We start from the raw sequence: 25,038 nt of genomic DNA, 5'->3' as shown, positions 1-25,038 counted from the left end.
GTATCTGTACCTTCTAACATATTTAGGACAAAATATGTCAGTTTGGAGGAAGAAAGAGATACTTGAGCCAACATGAAGGGAGCTTTTAGACCCATCTGTGTAGACATTAATTAAATTAATGTCTGCATGGTTATCCATGGAGGAAGCAGATGACACCAAATGTACCTGGGGATGTTTAACAGGTTGATGATCACAGATAGTAGGGTGATTTGCAATGTGATATCATATGAAGAGTCGTAGATAGGAGTAGAGACTGTTGTTGAGATTTGATGTTTGTAGTTCTGATGTAGTAGTTTAGAACCTTTTCTTACAATACATACATAGTGCAAAAGAAGGAGCTCTGCTAGTATCAGAGGCATTAGTAGAAACAGTTCTGCAGCACTTTGAAATTCTGATGGCAAACTGTCTTTGAAGAGAGAGTAATTTACTTGCTACTGAATTTTGACTAGTTACATGACCCCAGCTAGAGGCCGCATAAATATTGCTCCATTATATAGAGTTTTACAAGCTTTATGATTTATTCCCCAGGTGCACCTAGCACATTTTAGCAGCATGTAGTTTATTTTATTGACCGTATCCAAGATGTAATTAATATGGCAACGGAATGTGGTTTCTATTTTCTGTTGTTTTATTTTGTATGACGTTTCTGTTTACACGTGCATTAGCTTGTCAATCTGTCAAAGTTTTTTGCGTCATTTTGCGAAAATTAAAATTAATATAAAAATGAATGTTGTGACGTTGATTAATGATGATGATGATAATAATAATAATAAAATTGTTAATAATTTAAAAAAAGTTCTTAAAATAAATTGTTCATTCGAATTCATTAAATTTTTATATTTTTAAATTTGTTCACATAGTCTTTTATAAATAATAGTACATATTAATTAACTAATTAATAATTATATATTTTGAACCTAAGGTTTTTAGGGTTTCATAAAAAAATTTTTTTGTTAAAATTTTTCTATGAAAAATCATGCCTAAATATTACGTAATATAGGAAAAGGGAGGAGGGGATCAAAGAAAATATTACGGTTTCTTACACATGAGTGAGTGGGGATCTAGAATGGCCAAAACTGCCCTTACGTAATTTATGAACGGCCCCTAAGAAGAAATGAAAAAAAAAATAATAATTTAATGGTAGACATAAGTACTATTGAGCTATTTTTTAATTCTTATAATAAGAATATTTTTCTAATTTTGGGTAACAACACAAGTCATGTTTTTTCTTAGCTGAAGTGAATTTTTAATTTTTTTTTTATTTAAAGAATCAAATCCTATTAATTATCTCATTTGCTTAAATAATTAGATCTATGCATTTTTTCTCTTTCTCTAAAATATGCATATTTTTACGACGATGTAGAATTTGACAAAATGAAATGTTAAAATGCGTAAAAAACTGGTACTATATTTTAGTTAATGTTATTCATGTTATGAAAATACAATATTAAAATAAATACATATTTTATAAAAAAAAATCTGAACATATTGTCCTGTTCTCTTTTGCAAAGAATAATCAATATTTGAATCCAAAAAATCAATTTCTTAATCTTCATCAATTCGCAATAAAAATCTTATATTTTTAACACAAATGACAGAAAAATATTATTAAAGGAGCAATTATTTATTGTGACGTCGTCACAATGCCGGGCTGCAAGTTTTAATCATATTTTTAAATTAAAATATATTCTCTCCACCTCAAATTACTGTAGTAGTATCTTGCTCTTACTCCTGTACATCATACTTTTCCTGTTAGCAATAGAGCCATGTCGGTCATCTATCTAACTCCCTCGAAGAGAAATTTTTAAATTGAAATAACGTGACTACAGATTTAAATCAGAAGTTTACATATACTTAATCGGGGCATACTGCATCTAATCTTTCCTGTCTGGTCTCGTCTTCAATTAATCTATCTAACTCCGTTCTCGAGATTAAGGACAAACAGACAGGCACACCAGTGGGAATTTATAGGTATTATTTTCTCCAAAAAAAGTCAGTTTATCTTCGATGTTGGTAAACGCTGGAGCCTAAATATTTAATAAATTGGATTCGAAAGCTTTATTTTTTTACAATTAATTCAGGTTAATTTTTACGTTAATTTTAATTTTTAAATTTAAACACGAGTGATGTGTGGCGTTATTTAAAAAAGTGCCAAAAATGGTAAATTGGTGCTCTGCACAAATTGTTATGTTACACAGAAATTTTCCGGTAGTATATCAGTTATGTGGAATTATCTTAAATCTAAGCATACTTTACTGCCAATAAAGAAAAAAAAAAAGACAAGTAAACACAATGATACGATTTCATTGTCTATCTTTGCTGCTAGCACTAATTGAAATTAATAAAATTACTTTTTTAAACAAATTACTGTTAGTGTTGAAAAATAAAAACACTGGGAATTATGTTTTTAATCTGAAACAAGTAAATATTTAAACCGGCAATTTCAAGGCGATTTAAATATTTACTTGTTTCAAGAATATTTTATCTTAATACTTGACATTTAACATGCCATTTTTGTTTATACTATTCTCGACTCTTTTATGCAACAATATCTAATTCTAATAATATCATCTGTTAATATTGTTGGCCATAAAGTTACTCGTATATCATTTATTACTTCCATGTATCTATAAATATCGAAGCGTTTTTCTGGACTATTTCTATCTTCTGCGTTTTCGCAATCCCTTTCTTCAGTAGCATTTTAAAGACTGTGGGAGCCCTTTCGGGGCCCTACGCGTCCGTATAGTTCGCTTACTGCTTAATCCGCCGTTCAGGTATATACCACATATGCGTACCACTATAAAGCAAAAAATGATGTCAGAATTTCTGCACGCCTTTTACAACCTCGAGACTAAGATTTTATTCGGGAGTTACCGTTTTCAATTTAGTAATTTTAAAAAAATCCTCGGGCAGATTTATTTTTGTTACAAAATGTTACCTTTACAGATTTCTAGCTCTGCACACTGTAGAAAAATCTAGAAATACAGTTTTGTATATCGTAATAATATTAGTAGTTGCCAGAGAGCTCTATAAAGTAGAGAAAAATGTCTATTGTCATTAATGTCATAATGTCTAATTTTCTAATGTCACAACTCCTGCATTTCTCATAGTCCATGTAAGTCTTATGTAAGTTCTTTTACAATTTTGTAACATTATAGTAAAGATTTTTTACTAACTTGTACACGTTATGCTAATTTTCCCTGTATAGTTGTAACACGAGTTGAAAAGGGATATAATTATCCGAAATGCATACTCAAATAAATAAAAAGTCTTTCTAAAGTTTGTTTTCCGTTTCATTGATGGTGTAATAAGTCTAGTGCTCTTAGCCATCTTAGTGCTCGTATATTTGTACACAAGACTAGACAAGAAGCATATCGCATAAGAGAAAAATCTGTAAATTTGTAAACTATAAACAAATTTAAACTTCTCAAAAAATAAATTAAAAAATCTCAAAAGTCGCTACTTTTGGCTGATTTGTCTGAGGTCTCCGCTACCTCACTACGTCCNTATACATATACCGTGTTTCCCCGAAAATAAGACATCCGCAGAAAATAAGACCTAGCAGAGATTTTAATAATTAAAAAATAAAGTTCTTAAAATAAATTGTTCATTCGAATTCATTAAATTTTTATATTTTTAAATTTGTTCACATAGTCTTTTATAAATAATAGTACATATTAATTAACTAATTAATAATTATATATTTTGAACCTAAGGTTTTTAGGGTTTCATAAAAAAATTTTTTTGTTAAAATTTTTCTATGAAAAATCATGCCTAAATATTACGTAATATAGGAAAAGGGAGGAGGGGATCAAAGAAAATATTACGGTTTCTTACACATGAGTGAGTGGGGATCTAGAATGGCCAAAACTGCCCTTACGTAATTTATGAACGGCCCCTAAGAAGAAATGAAAAAAAAATAATAATTTAATGGTAGACATAAGTACTATTGAGCTATTTTTTAATTCTTATAATAAGAATATTTTTCTAATTTTGGGTAACAACACAAGTCATGTTTTTTCTTAGCTGAAGTGAATTTTTAATTTTTTTTTTATTTAAAGAATCAAATCCTATTAATTATCTCATTTGCTTAAATAATTAGATCTATGCATTTTTTCTCTTTCTCTAAAATATGCATATTTTTACGACGATGTAGAATTTGACAAAATGAAATGTTAAAATGCGTAAAAAACTGGTACTATATTTTAGTTAATGTTATTCATGTTATGAAAATACAATATTAAAATAAATACATATTTTATAAAAAAAAATCTGAACATATTGTCCTGTTCTCTTTTGCAAAGAATAATCAATATTTGAATCCAAAAAATCAATTTCTTAATCTTCATCAATTCGCAATAAAAATCTTATATTTTTAACACAAATGACAGAAAAATATTATTAAAGGAGCAATTATTTATTGTGACGTCGTCACAATGCCGGGCTGCAAGTTTTAATCATATTTTTAAATTAAAATATATTCTCTCCACCTCAAATTACTGTAGTAGTATCTTGCTCTTACTCCTGTACATCATACTTTTCCTGTTAGCAATAGAGCCATGTCGGTCATCTATCTAACTCCCTCGAAGAGAAATTTTTAAATTGAAATAACGTGACTACAGATTTAAATCAGAAGTTTACATATACTTAATCGGGGCATACTGCATCTAATCTTTCCTGTCTGGTCTCGTCTTCAATTAATCTATCTAACTCCGTTCTCGAGATTAAGGACAAACAGACAGGCACACCAGTGGGAATTTATAGGTATTATTTTCTCCAAAAAAAGTCAGTTTATCTTCGATGTTGGTAAACGCTGGAGCCTAAATATTTAATAAATTGGATTCGAAAGCTTTATTTTTTTACAATTAATTCAGGTTAATTTTTACGTTAATTTTAATTTTTAAATTTAAACACGAGTGATGTGTGGCGTTATTTAAAAAAGTGCCAAAAATGGTAAATTGGTGCCCTGCACAAATTGTTATGTTACACAGAAATTTTCCGGTAGTATATCAGTTATGTGGAATTATCTTAAATCTAAGCATACTTTACTGCCAATAAAGAAAAAAAAAAAGACAAGTAAACACAATGATACGATTTCATTGTCTATCTTTGCTGCTAGCACTAATTGAAATTAATAAAATTACTTTTTTAAACAAATTACTGTTAGTGTTGAAAAATAAAAACACTGGGAATTATGTTTTTAATCTGAAACAAGTAAATATTTAAACCGGCAATTTCAAGGCGATTTAAATATTTACTTGTTTCAAGAATATTTTATCTTAATACTTGACATTTAACATGCCATTTTTGTTTATACTATTCTCGACTCTTTTATGCAACAATATCTAATTCTAATAATATCATCTGTTAATATTGTTGGCCATAAAGTTACTCGTATATCATTTATTACTTCCATGTATCTATAAATATCGAAGCGTTTTTCTGGACTATTTCTATCTTCTGCGTTTTCGCAATCCCTTTCTTCAGTAGCATTTTAAAGACTGTGGGAGCCCTTTCGGGGCCCTACGCGTCCGTATAGTTCGCTTACCGCTTAATCCTGCCGTTCAGGTATATACCACATATGCGTACCACTATAAAGCAAAAAATGATGTCAGAATTTCTGCACGCCTTTTACAACCTCGAGACTAAGATTTTATTCGGGAGTTACCGTTTTCAATTTAGTAATTTTAAAAAAATCCTCGGGCAGATTTATTTTTGTTACAAAATGTTACCTTTACAGATTTCTAGCTCTGCACACTGTAGAAAAATCTAGAAATACAGTTTTGTATATCGTAATAATATTAGTAGTTGCCAGAGAGCTCTATAAAGTAGAGAAAAATGTCTATTGTCATTAATGTCATAATGTCTAATTTTCTAATGTCACAACTCCTGCATTTCTCATAGTCCATGTAAGTCTTATGTAAGTTCTTTTACAATTTTGTAACATTATAGTAAAGATTTTTTACTAACTTGTACACGTTATGCTAATTTTCCCTGTATAGTTGTAACACGAGTTGAAAAGGGATATAATTATCCGAAATGCATACTCAAATAAATAAAAAGTCTTTCTAAAGTTTGTTTTCCGTTTCATTGATGGTGTAATAAGTCTAGTGCTCTTAGCCATCTTAGTGCTCGTATATTTGTACACAAGACTAGACAAGAAGCATATCGCATAAGAGAAAAATCTGTAAATTTGTAAACTATAAACAAATTTAAACTTCTCAAAAAATAAATTAAAAAATCTCAAAAGTCGCTACTTTTGGCTGATTTGTCTGAGGTCTCCGCTACCTCACTACGTCCTTCTAAAAGTCGCCACAGTTGGGAACACTGGTGAGCAGACATCTAGGGTCTAAGTAAGGCGAAATGTAATCGCCAAACCGTGCTGTAGAAAAGTGGAAAAATTTTAAATTTAATAATTTCTTGTGAACAGCAGTTTGGGCCCCCTTCCAAATGGGCTCTATGCGGGTGCACCTGTTGCACCTGCCTAGTTACGGCTCTGCATACCGGTACACAAGTTCCTGCCCCAAGGTAGAGAGTGTCGGGAATTAAATTCTCAAATTTTCTGTTCATTGTTCCGTATATTGTGAATGTAACTCGAACTTGCACGATTGAATAGAGAATGTGGTCTCATTCAAATGGCAAAAAGAAATGAAATATTTAACTAGTTAAAACTAAATTTATACTATAAATCACATGTAGTAACAATAATAATATAATTATAGAACTAGCTCAGTAAATTACTAAATTTAATTCTAACTATTAAATATGTATATATGTTTTTATTTTCAGATTGTATGTTTGATTCTCGTCAAAACTTACTACCAGGACTTGACCAATATTAATACTAATACGAATGCCTCTCCAGAAGCCCCTTGATATTTGACAAATGATTACAAATTGTGATATATTAGTAATTTATATATACACACACACATGATTTATTCATAAGATGTATATTTTCTAAATAAATCACAAGTATTTAATGTAATTTTGAAATCTTTTAAAATAATTTATTAAAAAAATATTTCAAATTAAATTAAATACTTGCAATTTATTCAGCACTTTTAATTAATTAATATTCTATACAACTTGTACTAATATTTTTGTTATTATTAAAGATATTTAAACGAAATCTCAGTCACGACATCTCTTTTGTGAAACAGATTTAAGTTTTTATTTTTTAAATAATTGCAATACAATTTCAATAAATAAGTGTTAATGTATATTTTCTGACAGTATTATGTATGAATGTACAGTATTATATTGCTTTTTGTAATCAAGAATAAGCGTATCCCTTTAAGTTATAAGCGAAAAGATATACTGTATATAACAATTGGGTTTTTTTCGTCGTATAAGCATTTTGTAGAAGTTTTGTTAAAGTTATGTAGAAGTATTATAAAACTAAATATATTAGATTATAAATTTGAGATTATTGTAATACAATTTAAATAATCTAAGAATGTGAGCCCTTAATATGGAATATAAGACTATAGGTTTGAAATGATTAGTTACAGTCCCGTGCAGATTTTAATTTTGGAAGATTTGATTAGTTTATACACAAGATAGAATATTTTATTAAATAGCAGATTTAAAATTGTAAACAAAGAGATGCAAATGGAACACCTAACTCATATCCACTAACGAAATTTTTCCATCTACTGTATATATATGTTCGCGATATAACGTTGGTCTAAAGTAGTGACCATACCCTACTGTTTCCAGCCGCGCATGCAAACTGCAACCGTAATGGCTGTTCCCGATACTATTAAATTTCCTTCCGGATTCTTACTTGGATGCAACCGCAATTAAAAACATAAAGTTTGTTCAGGCACAGATTGTAATCGAGCACCCAATCGACAAGTGTTTTTGTGCTACGTCATACGGTAGCAATTGGAAAAGTGGCATTCATCATGGCATTAAGTTGGGACGTTGCTTTGGAGTCCAAATTCATCGAACTGATTCAGTATCACATGCCTTGCATTTCCCTTAATAACAAATTTCAGAAATTTTCGGCAAAAGGCACAGGAGTTAAGTTTTTAAAATGCGTGAACACAATCTTGTTCCCACACACTAACATACACTAATGTGAAACCACCGGAAGGGGGTAGGTCTCCCAATCCGGCAACAGGTTGTTAAACCCTTTCACTGTCAGGATGGGTGGTTGAAGGGTTCTTTTTCCCGTTGTAACGGGTCGAGTGGTGGAGGGAGGAGCGCGTCGGTGAGACGACAGGCGATATACGAGTAAACGAGGAGGCCAGATATAACATAAGAAAAAGTAACAATTTATTAAACCAAGTAATACAACGTATAGTTCGCGTCCCTAAAACGCGGGGAGACCGAGAGAGAGCTTACAATAATTGGTTCCATACCTCTTGATCTGTTATCCACGCTACTCTTTGAATTAGGAAAATTTCTCTTCTAGGAAAGTTCACTGATGTAGGAAAGGTCACTGTTTAACTATTTGAATCCTGGATTTAGGGAAGTTCACTAGACAAAAAGGACACTATTTGAAATTGGTCTTCTTCCGGCACCTGCTCCGGTACGACTCCCCCGAGAAGGGGAAGGAAGGGGTTTTTATAAGTTCGGCGTGGGAGAATGGTCACGTGATTGATTGTTGTGAGGTAAAAGGTATGTAGATGGGTCAGAGTTGTTCCCGGGACCATGCTAACTATCAACTTTGGCGTTGGAATGTGGGATTAGTTTCGAATTGAACGGATGTTTATGTCGAATGTAAACGAAAAGTTTTTTTTTCGTTAGGTTCCACTATAAGTTAAAAGAAAATTTAATTAGATTTTAAGCAAATACGGGACAATTAATCGACAGATAGTCGGCAAAAATTCCGGATTTCACATTCACATCAATACATACAGAAAAACTTCCGAATTTTTGTTTTCTTTTTTCTTTTTCTTTTTTTTTTTTCATCTCTCGGCGTTTCAGGGTATCCTGAGTCAAAAAATGTAAAAATCTTGATGGTCGTTTCTTGACCGATTAAGGCTGTCCGTAAATTAAGTCCGCATTTTTCTTGAAATTTTTACCCCCCTCCTCCATTGTTCCAGTTTGTCCATGTTTCCGTGACCCCCTCCTCTCTTTGGATGTCCAACAAAACTCGACACACCTTAAACCTTTATCACTTTAAGACTGATAGATACCATAGGTAGAAACAAAACATACAAGAAATTCTGAAATAAATATAATAAAATGCATAAAGCGTATAAAATTTAATGAAATAAACGGACGTTCACTGAAGCTCAACCCTTCCCCTCTCCTTGTCCGACTTGACGTAATCCCCTGCCTCCATCTTTCCTCCGTTTCAGTGTTGACATCATTTGTGGACATCCTCTTGTTTTGTATATCCACATAAAACCCAGCAATGACAATTCTTCTTATTGTCGCTGACTGGTCTTCAATATTTACACAGATCTATCCTGATGCGCCGGGTAGAGCGTGCCTCTTTAACCGTTTGTTTTTTGAACAAATGAAATGGAATGTTTTTTTTATTAATAAAAAGCAGTCTTAAAAGTATTACTTTATGTTAGTCAAAATAACCACGCTAACGGATTCTTTGTTTTTTCCCGTAACTCGTACTTAACATAGAAATCGCTATGCAGTCTTTAAAATATAGTACAGTACCTGAAAATTTTGCAAAATTTTCGATTAACCTTATACCCAAATTAATCATCGTTCGTTTCTATATTTAAAAGAATTTTTCCCCATTGTAAATACCACGTACAATAAACAGATCATTCTCGGAATTTTTATATATAAATTAAAATATTTTTGTTTTGAAGAAATTAAGTTTTTTAGGTAAATCTACATCAAGTACCCCTCCTCAATTGTACATGTATTCTTCATTTACTGTAGGAACAATGTAAGATTATGTACAGAGCAGTATCTGTTAGCAATGTTGTAATGCCTAACTGCATTGTCTCGAGTTTTCTTTTTCCTACTTGAGCTAAAATTGTAGACATAATTAACGATTCAGATAAGTTTGTTACTATTAATTTTGTCATGATTGCGCCTGAAGTACTGTACCTGATGTGTACAGTACTCGTTTCTATTCCTACATTTTGTAGAACTGTATAAAATAAAAATATGAGGAGGGGAGATTATTCGGGACAAAAATATTGAGGAATGTATTCCCTCTGTCCTATATCTATCCTATGCCCACAACTGAATCTCCAAAACTGAGGGAAAGCATATGGACAAAAGTTGCGGCCTATAAACCGGCCTAAACAGTTACGTGGATTATTCTATTTGTTTAATATCCATTAAATTATTTATAAACAATTTTCTCGTCTTAAAATAATAATTAATGAAAAAAGTAACACGAAAAATGGAAATATTAAATTATCCGGAAATTGTTTGATTGCCATGCAAAAATTGTAAATAATGGTGTAGGAAAAGGAATCGGAACATTTTTCTTGACATCATCTTCGGGGTATCATACACTAAAATATGGGGTACTGCAGAAATATGAGGAGGATTAGTTGGACTGAAATTACAAATGAAGATGTTTTATCAAGATTAGGAATTTTAAAAAACTCTTCTAAAAAACAAACCTAATGAAAAGGAAGCTAATCTTTTCCAGAGATATTATTATCAGAGAAAGTTCAGGCTGGTTAATGAAGGTTATAATCCGGGAAAAAAAGAAAGAAAAGAAACGATCAAGATTAAGTTGGAAAGATAATGTAAGAAAGTGACCAGAAGTCGCAAATTTGGAAATCTAGAAACAAAGTTTTGCAATTCGTCTTCTCTTTTCATTTCGACTCGTTCTGCCTTGTGGATCCTCCCAAGAAAGAATTTTAAATCATACTAATAATTAATTCGGCCAGGTTACAACGGAGCGGCTGGGTAGTGAGAGACGGTTCCGACATATCCGGGATAGACCCCCGTGAAAATTTTCTAGGTTATCTCTTCCAGATTTTATTCTGGGTCCACCAGATTCATTACTGATCCAGAAGTACTCAAAGACTGGCTAATACAAACATTTTAAATCTAAATTAGCACAAAGTTGCTGTTGAGAACAAATCACACAGGAACACTCCTAAAAATTATTATAGTGACAGCTGGAATAACTAAGTATTAAAACCGTGGGTAAAGTAAGTAAAACTATAGAAATAAAATTACTTTTGTTAAAACGTATGAAACCATGGGCTAAGTACAANATTTGCTTAAATAATTAGATCTATGCATTTTTTCTCTTTCTCTAAAATATGCATATTTTTACGACGATGTAGAATTTGACAAAATGAAATGTTAAAATGTTAAAAATTCGAATAACAATGAATGCTTTTACACCTTATTTTTAACCAGTTTTAATTGGTTTTAAGGTTTTCATGTTTATTACCTATTTTAGTTAAAAATAGTTTTGCTTGGATGTCAATCAACCAAGCAAACTATCGAACCGAACGTCAATTACCAAAAAACAAGAAGGAAAAAATAAATAAATTATGCTAAATTTTCGATTTTAGATCCTAGACGTATAAAAACTTCCCATTTATTTAATGTTGTTAGTCATCATTCCTTCCTCATTTACTTTAGACGTTTATTAATAGTAATAACTTTTGACCTTCGTCACCGACATTTTTTATCGCAACGACTTGCACAATAGGAAGTGTTCATTGAATGTCAATGCTTAAAGTCATTTGACATTTTATAGGAACGCTTTAAAGTATATTTTTATTTTGACATGGGCTGCCAAATGAATCGCTGTTGTTGCTTCAATAACACTCAAGATGCATCTTTTGCTGTGGGAGTGTACACTGCGGTACGTAATAAATTTTATTATTTTATTTATAATAATTTATATGAAATATGCCTACAATTACAAGTTCAAAGTTTACACATTTTATATCAAATTTCATATGCAAATTAGTCAATACAGGTATTTCTTGCTTAACACAGTTTTGCTTAAAGCAGGATTTTGATTAACACACGAAATTAATTGCAGCAATCCCTTTTTATACGCGGCAGAAATTTTAATCAAGTGATACCTGTATTCTATTATAAGCGACTATAAAGTAATACATTTTAATGAAAGTCAAAGATAATTTGAAATTTTTTAATGTCTATTTCCTAAATTTTAATATTTTTTTTAATTGTGGACAACTTTCTGGGTCGTTTCTGAAATTATCAATATTGAATGGTCGTGGTCTAAATGTACTTTTCAAAGTAAATTTACTAAGCTTAATAATATTAACAGTAACTTCCTAATAGTTCATTTTTTTCACTTTCTGTTAACATGTCTTTCCATTCAATATTAACTAGTGTAAAGCAAATGAATATGACTTTTTGTTTATTTTGTTAAAATGATTTTAATTACAGATCAAAATCATATTTGTAAATAATGATCATCTCGAATTGAATATTCATTCTTTTCAAAAAAATTATTAAACGAGTCGAATTTATGTTTAAGAAATGAGTGATTTATATGTATATATGTAAATTCTGTATGTGTTTATTATATATATATACTAGCTGTGTTACTCGTCGTTGGCGGAAGATATTTATTTGGTGAAATTGTATTTACTTACCTAAAGAGTATATCTGCAGACTGCAGAGAATTGTATTACAGATTTTATTATATTCCTATTAAAGGTGAGGAATATTTTCTAGATAAACTTATTGAGTAAGCTCCCGATATACAACCTTTCGTGTTTCATCATCAGGAGCACAAATGAACAGATTTGCAGCTACTAACTAACACATGAATACGCAACATAGAATTGGCCATGTGAAAAGCAACTGCATCCCAGGTCAAGTCCCACAACTCTCGGGCTTTGGCCTTAAGACTTGTTAATGGTCATTGCAAAGCCTAGACCGACTGGAAGTTGTAGGCGTTTACATTCGAATGGGTAGTTTGTCGGAATTAACGGTATGCTATTAAATGATATATCTGTCCTTCAATTTTGAATGTTGGCATGAAATTTCTTTCAGATATTTCAGTGGCACCAAAATTTGTCATTTGGAAGGCCCTATTGTGTTTTAAAAAATATTTAGTGTTAGGATGAGTCCCATTTAATAGTGACAAATAAAGTTCGGGGGCAAGTACAACATCCAGCCATTAACTTTGTCAGAAGGGCAGTAAATCCCGTGATTCAATCTTCCACTTCGGAACACTTCAATATCTACATACGTTATCTATAGACCCAATATTAGCTGATGATGAATAGTCTAAGAGTGTGTTATAAATGAAAGTCTTTCAGAGTTTTTTTGGCCAAGAATTTGTTGTTTTTGAGTAAGCATAATCTTCGCTCACACAAATAAAAATCACGCAAATACAGCTAGGCTTAACGAATCACGAACACAATACGTAACGATTCGAAAACCTGCAATATGTACGCGTACTGCATCATTTTAATGCCTCGAATATTTTGCTAATTAACTAATTATAATTTAATGTCAATTCTTCAAATATAATAGTTAACTTTAAAAATACACTTTTATTATATATAATGCCTTGACAGGAAGTACTAATTCATGTGTCGCCATGTAGTGAAGAGAGACAAATAGACAGACAGAAATCCGTTGCAATTTTATTTAATTAATAAAAAAATCTGTATGTTTGATTAGTGGTAAACATTCCGAGGATCATAAAGATGCTACAGTTAAAATTTGGTAACAATTGGTTCAGTAGTTTTCGCGGTTAGTTTGAACAAACGAAAAATACGTTGTTTCTTTTAGTAGTATAGATATATAAATTTTTAAATGAAATTTCTGCTTTTATAGACTTAATCTATATACAGTATATGTTACCGCTAAAGCTGGAAAATCGTTAATCTGCAGATTACCTAGCTAATCTGCAGATTACCTAGCTAATCTGCAGATTAACTAGGGTGATACGTTAAAGTTGCTAAAATTGTTCTATTTCTCAAATTACCTAGGTAATGTGCAGATTATCTAGGTAATCTGCAAATTACCTACTAGGCACTCGGTAAAGTGAAAATAAGATCTTTGCTGAAACAACAAAAACGTTTCTGTGCGCTTAAATTAACATAATGTTCTTTATTTAATTTTCGATATCTAAAGAATCAAGTTAATACAATTAAACAATCGACAAATTAGTTGATAGAATCAATCATCAACCAATTAAAAAACATACAAACATCAAACGATTTAAAATATTAATACAATTAGGGAAATTATACAGATAACCACCTATGGAATTTCGGGACTTTGAGTATCTATCTGAACTGAGGGGACCGAGACGACTTCAACGATACCCTACTTTTGGACCGGAGACAAAAAATAATAAAGTTATCATACTTTTTCTGGTGATCGCGTGATATAATTGTGCAGTTAATGTTACCTATGGTGAGTAAAATGGCGGCTCGTCTCTGATTCCAGCAAACAGAAGAAAGGAAACAGTGGGGACGCACGTTCTAACCTAACCTATTCTAATAAATTACCATAATTATTACCAACCAAATTATTAAAATAGGTTAGGTGAGGTTAGGTTTGAACGTACGTCTCCAATGTTTCCTTTCTTCTCTTTGCTGGAATCAAAGACGAGCTGCCATTTTACTCACCATAGGTAACATTATCCAATTGTGCTTACTTATTAGTGCAGTCTAAAGATTGGTGACACTTTGAATTTCATAGCAATTTGCATCTGTTTGTGGTACATTTATGCATTTGTGGCAAAGATCTTATTTTCACTTTACCGAGTGCCTAGTAGGTAATGTGCGGATTACCTAGATACTCTGCACATTATCTAGGTAATTTGAGAAATGGAACAATTTTCACAACTTTAACGGATCACCTTAGTTAATCTGCAGATTAACGATTTTCGAGCTTTAGCGGTAACATATATAAAATTGCTTGTCCTGACTGAGTCATTCACTCACTGATTCATCATCGCCCAGAACCGCTGAACCTAAAGAGGTGAAATTTGGTACACAGTTAGGGTACGTCATGAAAACGCTCACTAAGAAGGGATTTTTCGAAATTCCCCAGCGGGGGGAGAGGGAGAGGATTAAGGCTTAACCGGAAAAACGGCTTCTACTGTACTATTTTAGATGCGATTTTTTGTTTTTAAGTGCGTTTTAGTAGGGTACGCCAAGGGAATGCACACTTAGAAGGGATTTTTCGAAATTCCCCAGCGGGGGGGGGAGAGAGAGAGAGCATTAAGGCTTAACCGGAAGAACGGCTTCTACTGTACTATTTTACATGCGATTTTTTTGTTACGTTTAGTCTTCATTAAGTACTTAAATGTATTAAATTAATAACATTTCAGACATTGTTATAAATATTTTTATATGCTGTATTTCGATTTTTTAACCAAATGTTCGAACCTTTTTAAATTCGAATTTGTTATTGCGTATTGGTTCGATTATAGAACGACTGTAAACGTTCCAGAAAATTGATCAAATTGAAAATAGTTTGTTTGATTCTCAGCAATTCTCATCATTCTCGGTGGTAGGTGTTATATAACAATTACTATGGTTGTTGAAATACTGAATATAAATGGGGTTTGCTTGCAAAACCTCCGCGGGCGAAGTCGCGGGTAACAGCTAGTAATAATAATAATAAGCGCAGAGCCTAAAAGGTTAGGAGTTGAAAGTTGAAATTTGGTACACAGTTAGGGTACATCACGAGAACGCACACTAAGAAGGGATTTTTCAAAATTTCCCCCGCGGGGAGAATCACAGGATTAAGGCTTCAACAATGAAAGCGTTAAGAGAAAGCTACGTGCAAGATTTACAGGCGCAGATGCGGATTTTTGCGTTTTTGCGGGAAATCGAACATATTTTTAGACCCATCTAAAAATTTTCTAATTAGTCTGGAAACAGGGGGACCTAGTTCTTGCATTCTGTGAAAACGGGTAAGATTGGCTGTAACGTAATAATCTCAATCTTCGCTATCGCTACTATTTGCCCGAGCAACACCGGGCTTATCTGCTAGTCTATGATAATTGCTATCACGAATAATTTTTCTTCTTAGTTGTTGCCACGAAGAAAAATAATTTGTGATTATTGTTGTCACAGATTTGATCTAAGATCCTTTGGAGTTCTAATAAAAGTATTATATCCCTGATCTCTTTAATTGTTATTTTCGTTCCTAAATTATTTTTTAACTAAGTTTACCTTTCAGATCTTTTTTTAAAGAATCTTATTTAGTTCAGAAAATTTTATAAGGGCATAATACTTTATTTATAAGGTTCGCTTTGCCTTTTAAGTAGATAATCTTCCTTTATTTGTTGTATTAAAATATATTTCTCATCGGTCGATAAAACAAATCGAGCACTTTTAATAATATACTCAATTTATAGACGTGTTCAGTGATTTTAAAATCAATTTAATATAGTTTAATCTAAACGATGACAAACATTTATTTATTTATGTATTTAATAAGTATGCATAAAATATGGTTTGTAACGTGCTCTTTTCAAAAAATGGTTTTTAATATTTATACATAATATTATATCTATTGCCATCGCTTTTAATTTTCATTTAATGACTATCTCACGGAATATTCTTGTTCTTTTTGGACTTTTCATATTGAGGTCAACACGATAATCATTTAATAATTTATTTACTTTTAGTTATAAACATATATTTCAATAAATGCCATTATTTAAGTTCAGTAAACTTTCCATTTTTATTATAAATAATTGCTTACATTTTTTAATTTTTATGATTACTTTCCCGGCTGTTGGGTAGAGAAAGTACGGCAATCGGTCAATTTTCTGTATGTATGAAGGTTAGTATGAGTGTGGAGGGGAACGGTTTTCTTCACCCACTTTGAAGCTTAATAACTCCTGGGCTTTTTGTTGAAAATTTATGAAATTTTGCAGGAAGGTTTGTATATAAGGGGAATTGATGTTATTAAATTGTGATAGCTAAAGGTCGAGAGGTGGGATGATAGAGGGGGGGTCATCTCTCATATTTCGAATGTGACCGGACTTAATGAAGATTTTACTCGTTATTAACATTTACAATATCTTAAAAAAATTCATCTCTACCCTCAGAAGTAAGCCTTTTCCATCTTATAATCGAGATGGGTTGATAATGATAATAAGCGCAGAGCCGAAACGGTTAGAAGTTGAAAAATTAAATTTGGTACACAGTTAGGGTACGAGAACGTACACTAAGAAGGGATTTTTCGAAGAGAGAGGGTTAAGGATTACCCCGAAGAACTCGGCTTCTACTGTACTATTTTAGATGCCTTTTTTGCATTTATGTGGAAAATCGAACATATTTTTAGACCCTTCTAAAAATTCTCAACGATATTTAGTGTTCCATTGTATATAAAGTAGACTAATCCGCATAAGTTCGCTTTATTCGAACTCTTCGTCTTAATGTTAGAATTTATATTTATGAATGATTCGGGAAGATTCAACTTATTTTTCGAATTAATTAAACCTGAAGAACCCAGAAAGTGTTACGAAAACGTTTATTATTTATCACTTAGTGGTACTAAGTGGTCGCACCGTATTAGTGGTCGCAGTTATTTATCGTTATTCCGGTGTAGTAAGCAGAAATCTAAAAATTTTCTACTTAGTCTCGGAAGAGGGGAACCTAATTCTTGCACTCGGTGAAAACGGATAAGATTGGCTATAATCTAATAATCTTAATCTTTGCTATCGTTACTTTTTGTCCGAGCAACGCCGGGCTCATCTGCTAGTTTTATAATAATTAAGAATATAAAATTTTTAATAAAATATCATAACTGATGGCGCCGCATGCAATTCCAAATGTTGTTGCTGGGAAAGTTACGCACTCAACTCGTTGCTGGATTTTTTGTTATTTTTGTGTTTTATATCTATGTTTTCACATCTATGTTCAGTAAAGAAGAAATTTTCGTAGAGTAATTGCAAATTATACTTTATGCTCTTTTATTTAAATATTTAATTTCTTTTAGTTCTCTCAATGTAAAATTTATTATAATCAACTCTCAGGAGACGATAAATTATATGAATAATACAACAGGAAGAACTGATAAAGCTTAAACTGGACTTGACCAATTTATAGTGAAATATTACCGACTTCCAAGAGTCAAAAGCAACGATGATAAACCCCATTATATGTCCCACATTTTTATTCTTTTATAAAAGTTTATTAATTTACCTTTACAAAATTATGCTGTAAAACATACTTTAGTTATTAATTGCAATTAACGGACGTTCCAGGTTATTTCTTTTTTGAAAAACACTAAACACAAAAACAGTAGCATTTATTTGGGAACAAGCACAAAATTGCTATGTAAAACTTATCTGTAAAACGGAAGTGAATTTCCGTGGTACAAAATAAAGTCTAGCCTATATTATTCATCAATCTACAGCAATAATTGAAAGATTTTATCGTAAAAATGGGAATTTATACTGTGGAAATTAGAAATGTTTTTACGTTTTAACAGGCCATATTATTTACTATCGACTAATCGCCGTGTCTTCGACTTCTTGATTAGTCGAATTGTAAATGCTAAATAACGAGTAAAATCTCCTTTAAGTAAGACTCCACTCGTGATATGACACACGGCGCTTTCTGTCTCCCCATCCCTCGACCTTTAGTCACCAAAATTTAATAGCATCAATTTTCCTAATACACAAATCTTCCTGCAAAATTTCAGAAATTTTCGACAAAAAGCTCAGGAATTATTAAGCTTCAAAGTAGGTATAGAAAATCGTACTCCCCACATGCATCCATACGAACAGGTAAAATAGTACAAAAGTTCAAGAAAACTTTTGTCTTGTTTTACCTGTTCTTAAAAATTCTTGACATTTTATGTCCAAAATGTAAAAATCTTGGGAGTCTTTGTTTTTTAATCGATCGCCTCTGTTATATAGGGGAGACCTGGGCAAGATCGGCATGTTAAGCTTTACTTAAATTTTGTGTAATAAATACTGCTGTAAACTGAAAAAAAAGCTTTGCATATTGTCTATTGGAATGTTACCTTACTATAGAACTGGTTAAAATCAGTTTGGAAATAAAAATAATTAAAATAATTACAACTTTACAAGAAGAGAGAAATTGACGAAGTTGCCCCGNCGTCTAGATTGGGTGGATGGGTGGGGGCAACGGGCATTTTTACATCCCTCTAAAGTACGAAGGCGCTTTTTTTTTTTTTTTTGTTTTTTATCCCCTCGTCTAGCAATCGGAATAATCATAAATCGAATATTCTTACGGAATCGAAAAAGTTTGATGTGACCCCAAGGTAAGTAACCACAATCCGGAACGACAGATATACGGTTGCGTCTGACAGATATATTGGGACAGGTACAACCACCCAAGCAATTACGAGTCGGAGAGCCGGGCAAACGTTACCCCACCGCAGAACAAGAACAGGTACTAGAACATCGGCAACCGAACAACGGATCTGCTCGACTGGATAATCCAACAATATACTCATCGGTATGACGTCACGACGGAGGGGGCTCGAAGGGATCGATGAGTCAGAGACCCAGTCAGGCCGTCTACCTGAAAATGCGAGGGGAGAGCACGGTAATCTTATCAGGAATTAGGCCGGTGGTGACGTCATCTCAAGATTGCTATTGTAGATTTTTGTCCGAAAACGTTTAATTGTCAATCTAATCTATTCATAAAGTGTTAAGGGGGGAGAGAGTTGCTAGAGGAGATAATTAGAAGTTTGCTTTCCATTGTTTTAGTTTGCTAAACGAAACTGAAGAGAACGGGAGACACTTTTTAAAGGTGATAAACGGGACTCTTCGCGAGCCTTCGCATCGAATACTTTCAAAGCGGCGTATGGAATTCTTCCGATACCAAATACGACCCTATAACTTTATTTTATCCTTAAAATTTGATTAAAATAATAGATTTAAATATATTTCCATTCAGAAACTAATATTTATACCCTACAGATTATGTCTCTGATTGGCATTATTTCTGTATCAGTCACCTTCGCTTCTTCGTATCAGTCATCTTACCCCGACAAAGTTTGTGAGTATAAATATAAATACTATGATGCATTCTCGAACAAATTTCTGTAGCAAACTCAAAAAAAACTTAAAATTACTTTTATCGTCTTCATTGATTCAGATATTACGCTCTACGCTCTAGCTGTGGTTATCGAAGTATTGTTTTTCCTTATCAGTATAATCCTCCTGTATGGTATTAAAAAAGTTAGTTGTTGCTATATTCAACAGTTTCAGTTTTAAATTTCAATTTATTGAATATTTTAATAATATTGTTTTAAAGGAAAATCGTTTACTGATGATTCCGTGGATGGTGTGGATGATTATTAATATCGTTGGTCAATTTATTGGCGTCATTATCCTTGGCATAGTCGTAGTCCACATGGTGCGACCGGTAAGTTGTTTCATTCTTGTAACAAAGAAATGATTATGTCAGTAACTAAGAAATTGTTCAATGTTTCAGTTTATTTTAGTGTTCGTGGTAATACTTTTGTTAATGATCGGTTTAGACGTAAGTACATTTTTTAAAAAATGAATTATAATCTATTTGTTAAGAATTCAAGTCATAACAGTATAATCATGCATCATTAACATCTATAATTTATCATTTGTTATGACAGTAAAATAAATTATATTAAGGCTGATTGTAACTCTTTGATTATGCACGTGAAAAATTTATAGCTTTAAAATACAGTATAATGCTTTTTTCTATGGGAAAATCATTTAGCAAAAACTTCTCGAAAACGGAAGCAGATAGAACCAAACAGATTTTTGAGTTAGGGTCTTATTTAATTCTATTAACGTACTGTTTGGTTCAGAATTTTGAAAATCGAATTTGTTAATTTTGTGAGATGCGGAATTTATTAACTAAAATTTTAATTAATTCCCTTTCGTTTATGTAACGAATTAGAAAAAAAAAACCGATCTTAGCCGGGAATGTGTAAACCTTCCTGTCATAACTATCAACATCTATTGTTTTCTGCAGAACTTGCAGCTCATCTTGCAGAAAAGTTTATAGTTAGCATCCAAAATTCGTCACTTGTTTTAGGTCCCTGGAACACCTATAACCTTTAGCTCATGAACATCCGATCACGTGGTGGAAATTCCTCACAAAAAGCTATATAAGACGGTTCTTATCCCCCCTCTCGGGGAGTCTCTTAACGAAAGCGGGACCGACGACATCGCGCCGATTCTCCGAACCCGCCGAATTCCGATCTATGATCGTCGATAACAGATCATCGCCAAAGTCGCGAACTTTTTAAAATTGTGCTCGATTGGATTAAAACCCACCTTTTATTGGATCATTAAGTGCTTACACGGACTTACTCGTCTAGGAATCAAACAAAGAGATATGAAAAGCGTGTAAACTCTCTCTCGAGCTCTTTAGGCGGTTTAGAACAAGACTTGTGTAGTCTTTTTGTTAATTTTGCTTATTTTAATAAATTCTTGTTTTATACTTGTTGAAAATGGTAGACTCCTTGACTCGTAAACGCCCTTCACCTTATCGTCGACCCCAAGAAACTCTCCCTTCACTCGCCTGACTTGTCATCCTGACTAGTGACCCAAACCGGGAGACCTCTGACCTCCCCTGCAGTTCACAATTTTCTACAAATTTTCTACAATTCTAAATTTTCGTAGACAATTTTGCTGTAGATGCATGCATAACCAGTCACAATCAGTCTTAAAATAGGTTGTGTAATGAAATATTTACGACGTTTAGCTTTAATCTAGACATAATATAATTTATGGCATTTCTTTTATTTTCAGATAACTTGCTTCATTGTAGTCAATACTCACTACCAGTATTTAACATCTTCTTCGGGCGTAAAAAATGAAGTTCCACTGAGTTATCAGAAATTATTGATATCTTCCTCGTAATTTAGATATAACTATGCGTGTATATTTATCAGATTGCTTATCATAATGCTAAAAGTTGTTGAAATATGTTGAAAATATTCAGTTAATAATGCATGCTGAATTAGCCGTTTTTTTATTTCCTGCTTAACATTATTAATCTAATAAAATGATTATTATAAGCTTTTCAAAATATACTTAATCATTATTATTAAGAAGATAAACATAAATTTCGGTTTCATTCTTTGAAAGATATTCTGAATTCTAAAGATTCAACTGGATGCTATTTGAAAAGTCTTGATAGACTTTTATGAATATTGTTAAAATAAATGTTTTTTATACGCTTTTTATGAATTTTGTTTGTGTGTCTGTCTGTCTGACTGTTTGTAAGATAAAATATTGTTACTCAATTTTCACCCATTTCCTATTTAAATGCTAAACAAAGAAGAATTTCGATAATTCAGTGTTACATATGTAAAACTAAACAGTAGAAAATTCTAAAGTAACGCTTTTTATTTTCATAAATGCACTAAAAGGTAAAAAATAATAATAAGGTAAATAATTTCTCACAGTGTTATTGGTATTATGCGACGAAAAATAAAAGCATGGGAAGCCATAAAAATTGATAGAAAGCGTAACTAAGAATATTTCTAAACATGAACACCCTACGCTTTTATTTTTGATTGCATAATACCAATAATACTGTGAAAGCCGAAAAATATTATGTTTTACCTTTCAGTACATTTATGTGAATAAAAAGAGTTTCATTATTTTTTAGTTTTTTTATTTTACTTTAAAACTTGAACTTAAGTTTTGTTTTATTTACTGAACAAGAAACAGGATACGAATTTTAATTAATTAATTGAACTTGATAGATATAAGAAATCTCGATATACAGGCCTATATAAATAGTAACTTAACTAAACAAAAATATTTTATATAGTTTACACTTCAAATTTTTATTAGCATATTACCCAAATGGATTATTTATGGATCATTTTATTAGGACGCAGCGACTCAAATTGACAAATCTCTGAAACACGTCTTGCGAAGTAAGAATTCGACCGATTTTAAAGAAATTTTTCATATTAATAGAACTAATAAAATGAAGTGTCGTGATGAAAGCCGAATTTTAAAATTCGACCTAGAACGGGAGAAATCGGGGGTCAAAGGTGATCTCCATGTTAAGTCAATGGGAAAATTTCGTTCTTTTTTAAGCTCACCATCTTGCTTAAATAACTATTTAAACAAGGGCTCGTCATACACCAATGATAAGACTTTTAAATCGTTAAAGATATGAGAATGAAACTTCAAGATATAGTATTAAGAAACAAATTAAATAAAATTAAAGTATTTAAATACAAATAGTAGTATAGAACGTGGAAATAAAAAATTTATTATCGTTCAAAAACTTATCTAACTTTTCTGAACGAGAATTTTACATTGAGGGCTAAAACCCATAAAAATCCGATTGAATATAGACACTTATAAAGCCGAAAACAAACAAAAATGTCCTAATTATCGTAAAGAAATACACAAAACAATTGCTGTTTTTTTTTTTTTTTTGCTTAAGAGTCTATTAGGCTAAGCGGAAAAAGTCAAAAAGTTTCATTTGTATTTTAAAAATTTAAATGATTCATTATTTAGTTAACGATATAAAAAATATGATATCATTTGTATGAATCAGAATCATTGCCAGAAGTAACTTATTATATTGATTTCCACATCATTATTTCCTGGCAATTTTCTTGAAATGTTAAATAAAAAAATTTAAACTAATTTGTTGGTGTTATATACATCATCGTGTTATAAACCAATAAAATTACATTAAAGCTAGGTCTTCTTTTTGTCTATTTTCGTAAGTTTATCGAATTTACTTTCAACTTTCGTGTTTCTGCCAAATTTTAGTCAGTTCTCTTGTTAAAATGACAAGTAGCCCTTTCTCTACGATGAATAAAAGATAAAAATCACGAGTTGCGTAAATTTCCCGGCTGTTAAGATTTAATTTAAAAAATAACTTTTATATTATTAATCAACTTACTAATAAATAAAATTGTGTATGGCGCCATCTCTTATGAATTTTTACTATAAAAAATGTTTTATATTATTAATTATTATAAAATGACATAAAGCTTAAAATTTGACGTTAGAGACGAGTTTTATAAAAGATTGTAAATGTTAGTAAGGAATAAAATATTCATTAAATCCTACTCCTCTCGAGATACGACACGACATCCCTCTATCTCCTCACCCCTTTGACCTTTAACCACCAAAATTTAATAGCATCAATACCATTTGGCATGCTATCTATATGCTTAAACACAGATTACAATGCCAAATTTCATTTCTTTATCATTACCCTATCCTGAGATATTTAACGAAATAAACGCCAACACGCACATACATATGAACGAAGTAAAGTTTAGGGATTTCGAAGATTATTGTGATAGATTTAATTCATTTATTGAAGCGGAGCGTTAGCGAACCTTCAATACTAACTCCAACATGCCCGCAAAAGTAACTGACTCCGAATCGTTTAATTATAAATAAATAATTATTTACTTCGATATATAAAGTGAACAAGATCTGATCAAACAGTATCCCACCTTATTTTTTTCTTTTTAAGTATTTGCAAGGTTGGGAGGAGACTATGTCGTTTTGTGAGCTTGGACACTACTGCATGTTTGTGAATTTTGGCGAGCCCGTCCAACCCTACGGGTAGCCGTGATTGTTGTATAAATACGCTGTTATCTGGCATTAGTAATTTAGCGGAACATGATGAATCATGATTTTATGAAGATTATAACCAGAGATAAGACCTGGTCTACAGGTAATACCTTGAGACAAAAGCACAATCATTTCAGTGGAAAACGCCATGATCTCCATGCCCAAAGAAGGCACGGCAATCACGCAGCAATGCAAAGCTCATGTTGACCGTTTTTTCCAGGGCTGTGGAGTCGGAGTCGGAGTCGGAGTCGTGGAGTTTTAGCCGGAGTCGGAGTCGGATGATAAGGAAAAGTCGGAGTCGGAGTCGGAGTCGGTAGATTTTTACGCCACTCCACAGCCCTGGCAGGACTGTGGAGTCGGAGTCGGAGTTGTGGAGTTTTGGTGTTTTAGCCGGAGTCGGATTGGTAAGGAAAAGTCGGAGTCGGTAGATTTTTACGCGACTCCACAGCCCTGGTTTTTTCCGACCACCAGCGCGTAGTTTTTCTTGAGTACGCCTCTCATGGAAAAATTGTGATAAAAGAGTACTACCTGACTGTTTTACGTCACCTAAGAGATGCTGTTATGTGCAAGTGTACACATTTCTG

The 25,038-nt window shown here is 32.1% G+C and overlaps 1 protein-coding gene across 1 annotated transcript; it reads left to right on the top strand.

Annotated features, from left to right (window-relative positions):
• The first annotated feature begins 11,549 nt into the window (after nt 1-11,549).
• Nucleotides 11,550-22,081, top strand: LOC111639998. The gene is made up of 6 exons (XM_023385991.1): nt 11,550-11,767; nt 19,820-19,898; nt 19,998-20,080; nt 20,157-20,267; nt 20,337-20,384; nt 21,641-22,081. Exons 1-6 carry the CDS (start codon nt 11,690-11,692, stop codon nt 21,749-21,751), a joined length of 510 nt encoding a protein of 169 aa, XP_023241759.1. The 5' UTR covers nt 11,550-11,689; the 3' UTR covers nt 21,752-22,081.
• The last annotated feature ends 2,957 nt before the right edge of the window (nt 22,082-25,038 follow it).

This window comes from Centruroides sculpturatus, unplaced genomic scaffold (genome assembly GCF_000671375.1).
Source record: "Centruroides sculpturatus isolate CEXI.00-Female unplaced genomic scaffold, Cexi_2.0 scaffold1385, whole genome shotgun sequence".
NCBI lineage: Eukaryota > Metazoa > Arthropoda > Arachnida > Scorpiones > Buthidae > Centruroides > Centruroides sculpturatus.
This window is presented reverse-complemented; position numbering and strand designations above follow the sequence as displayed.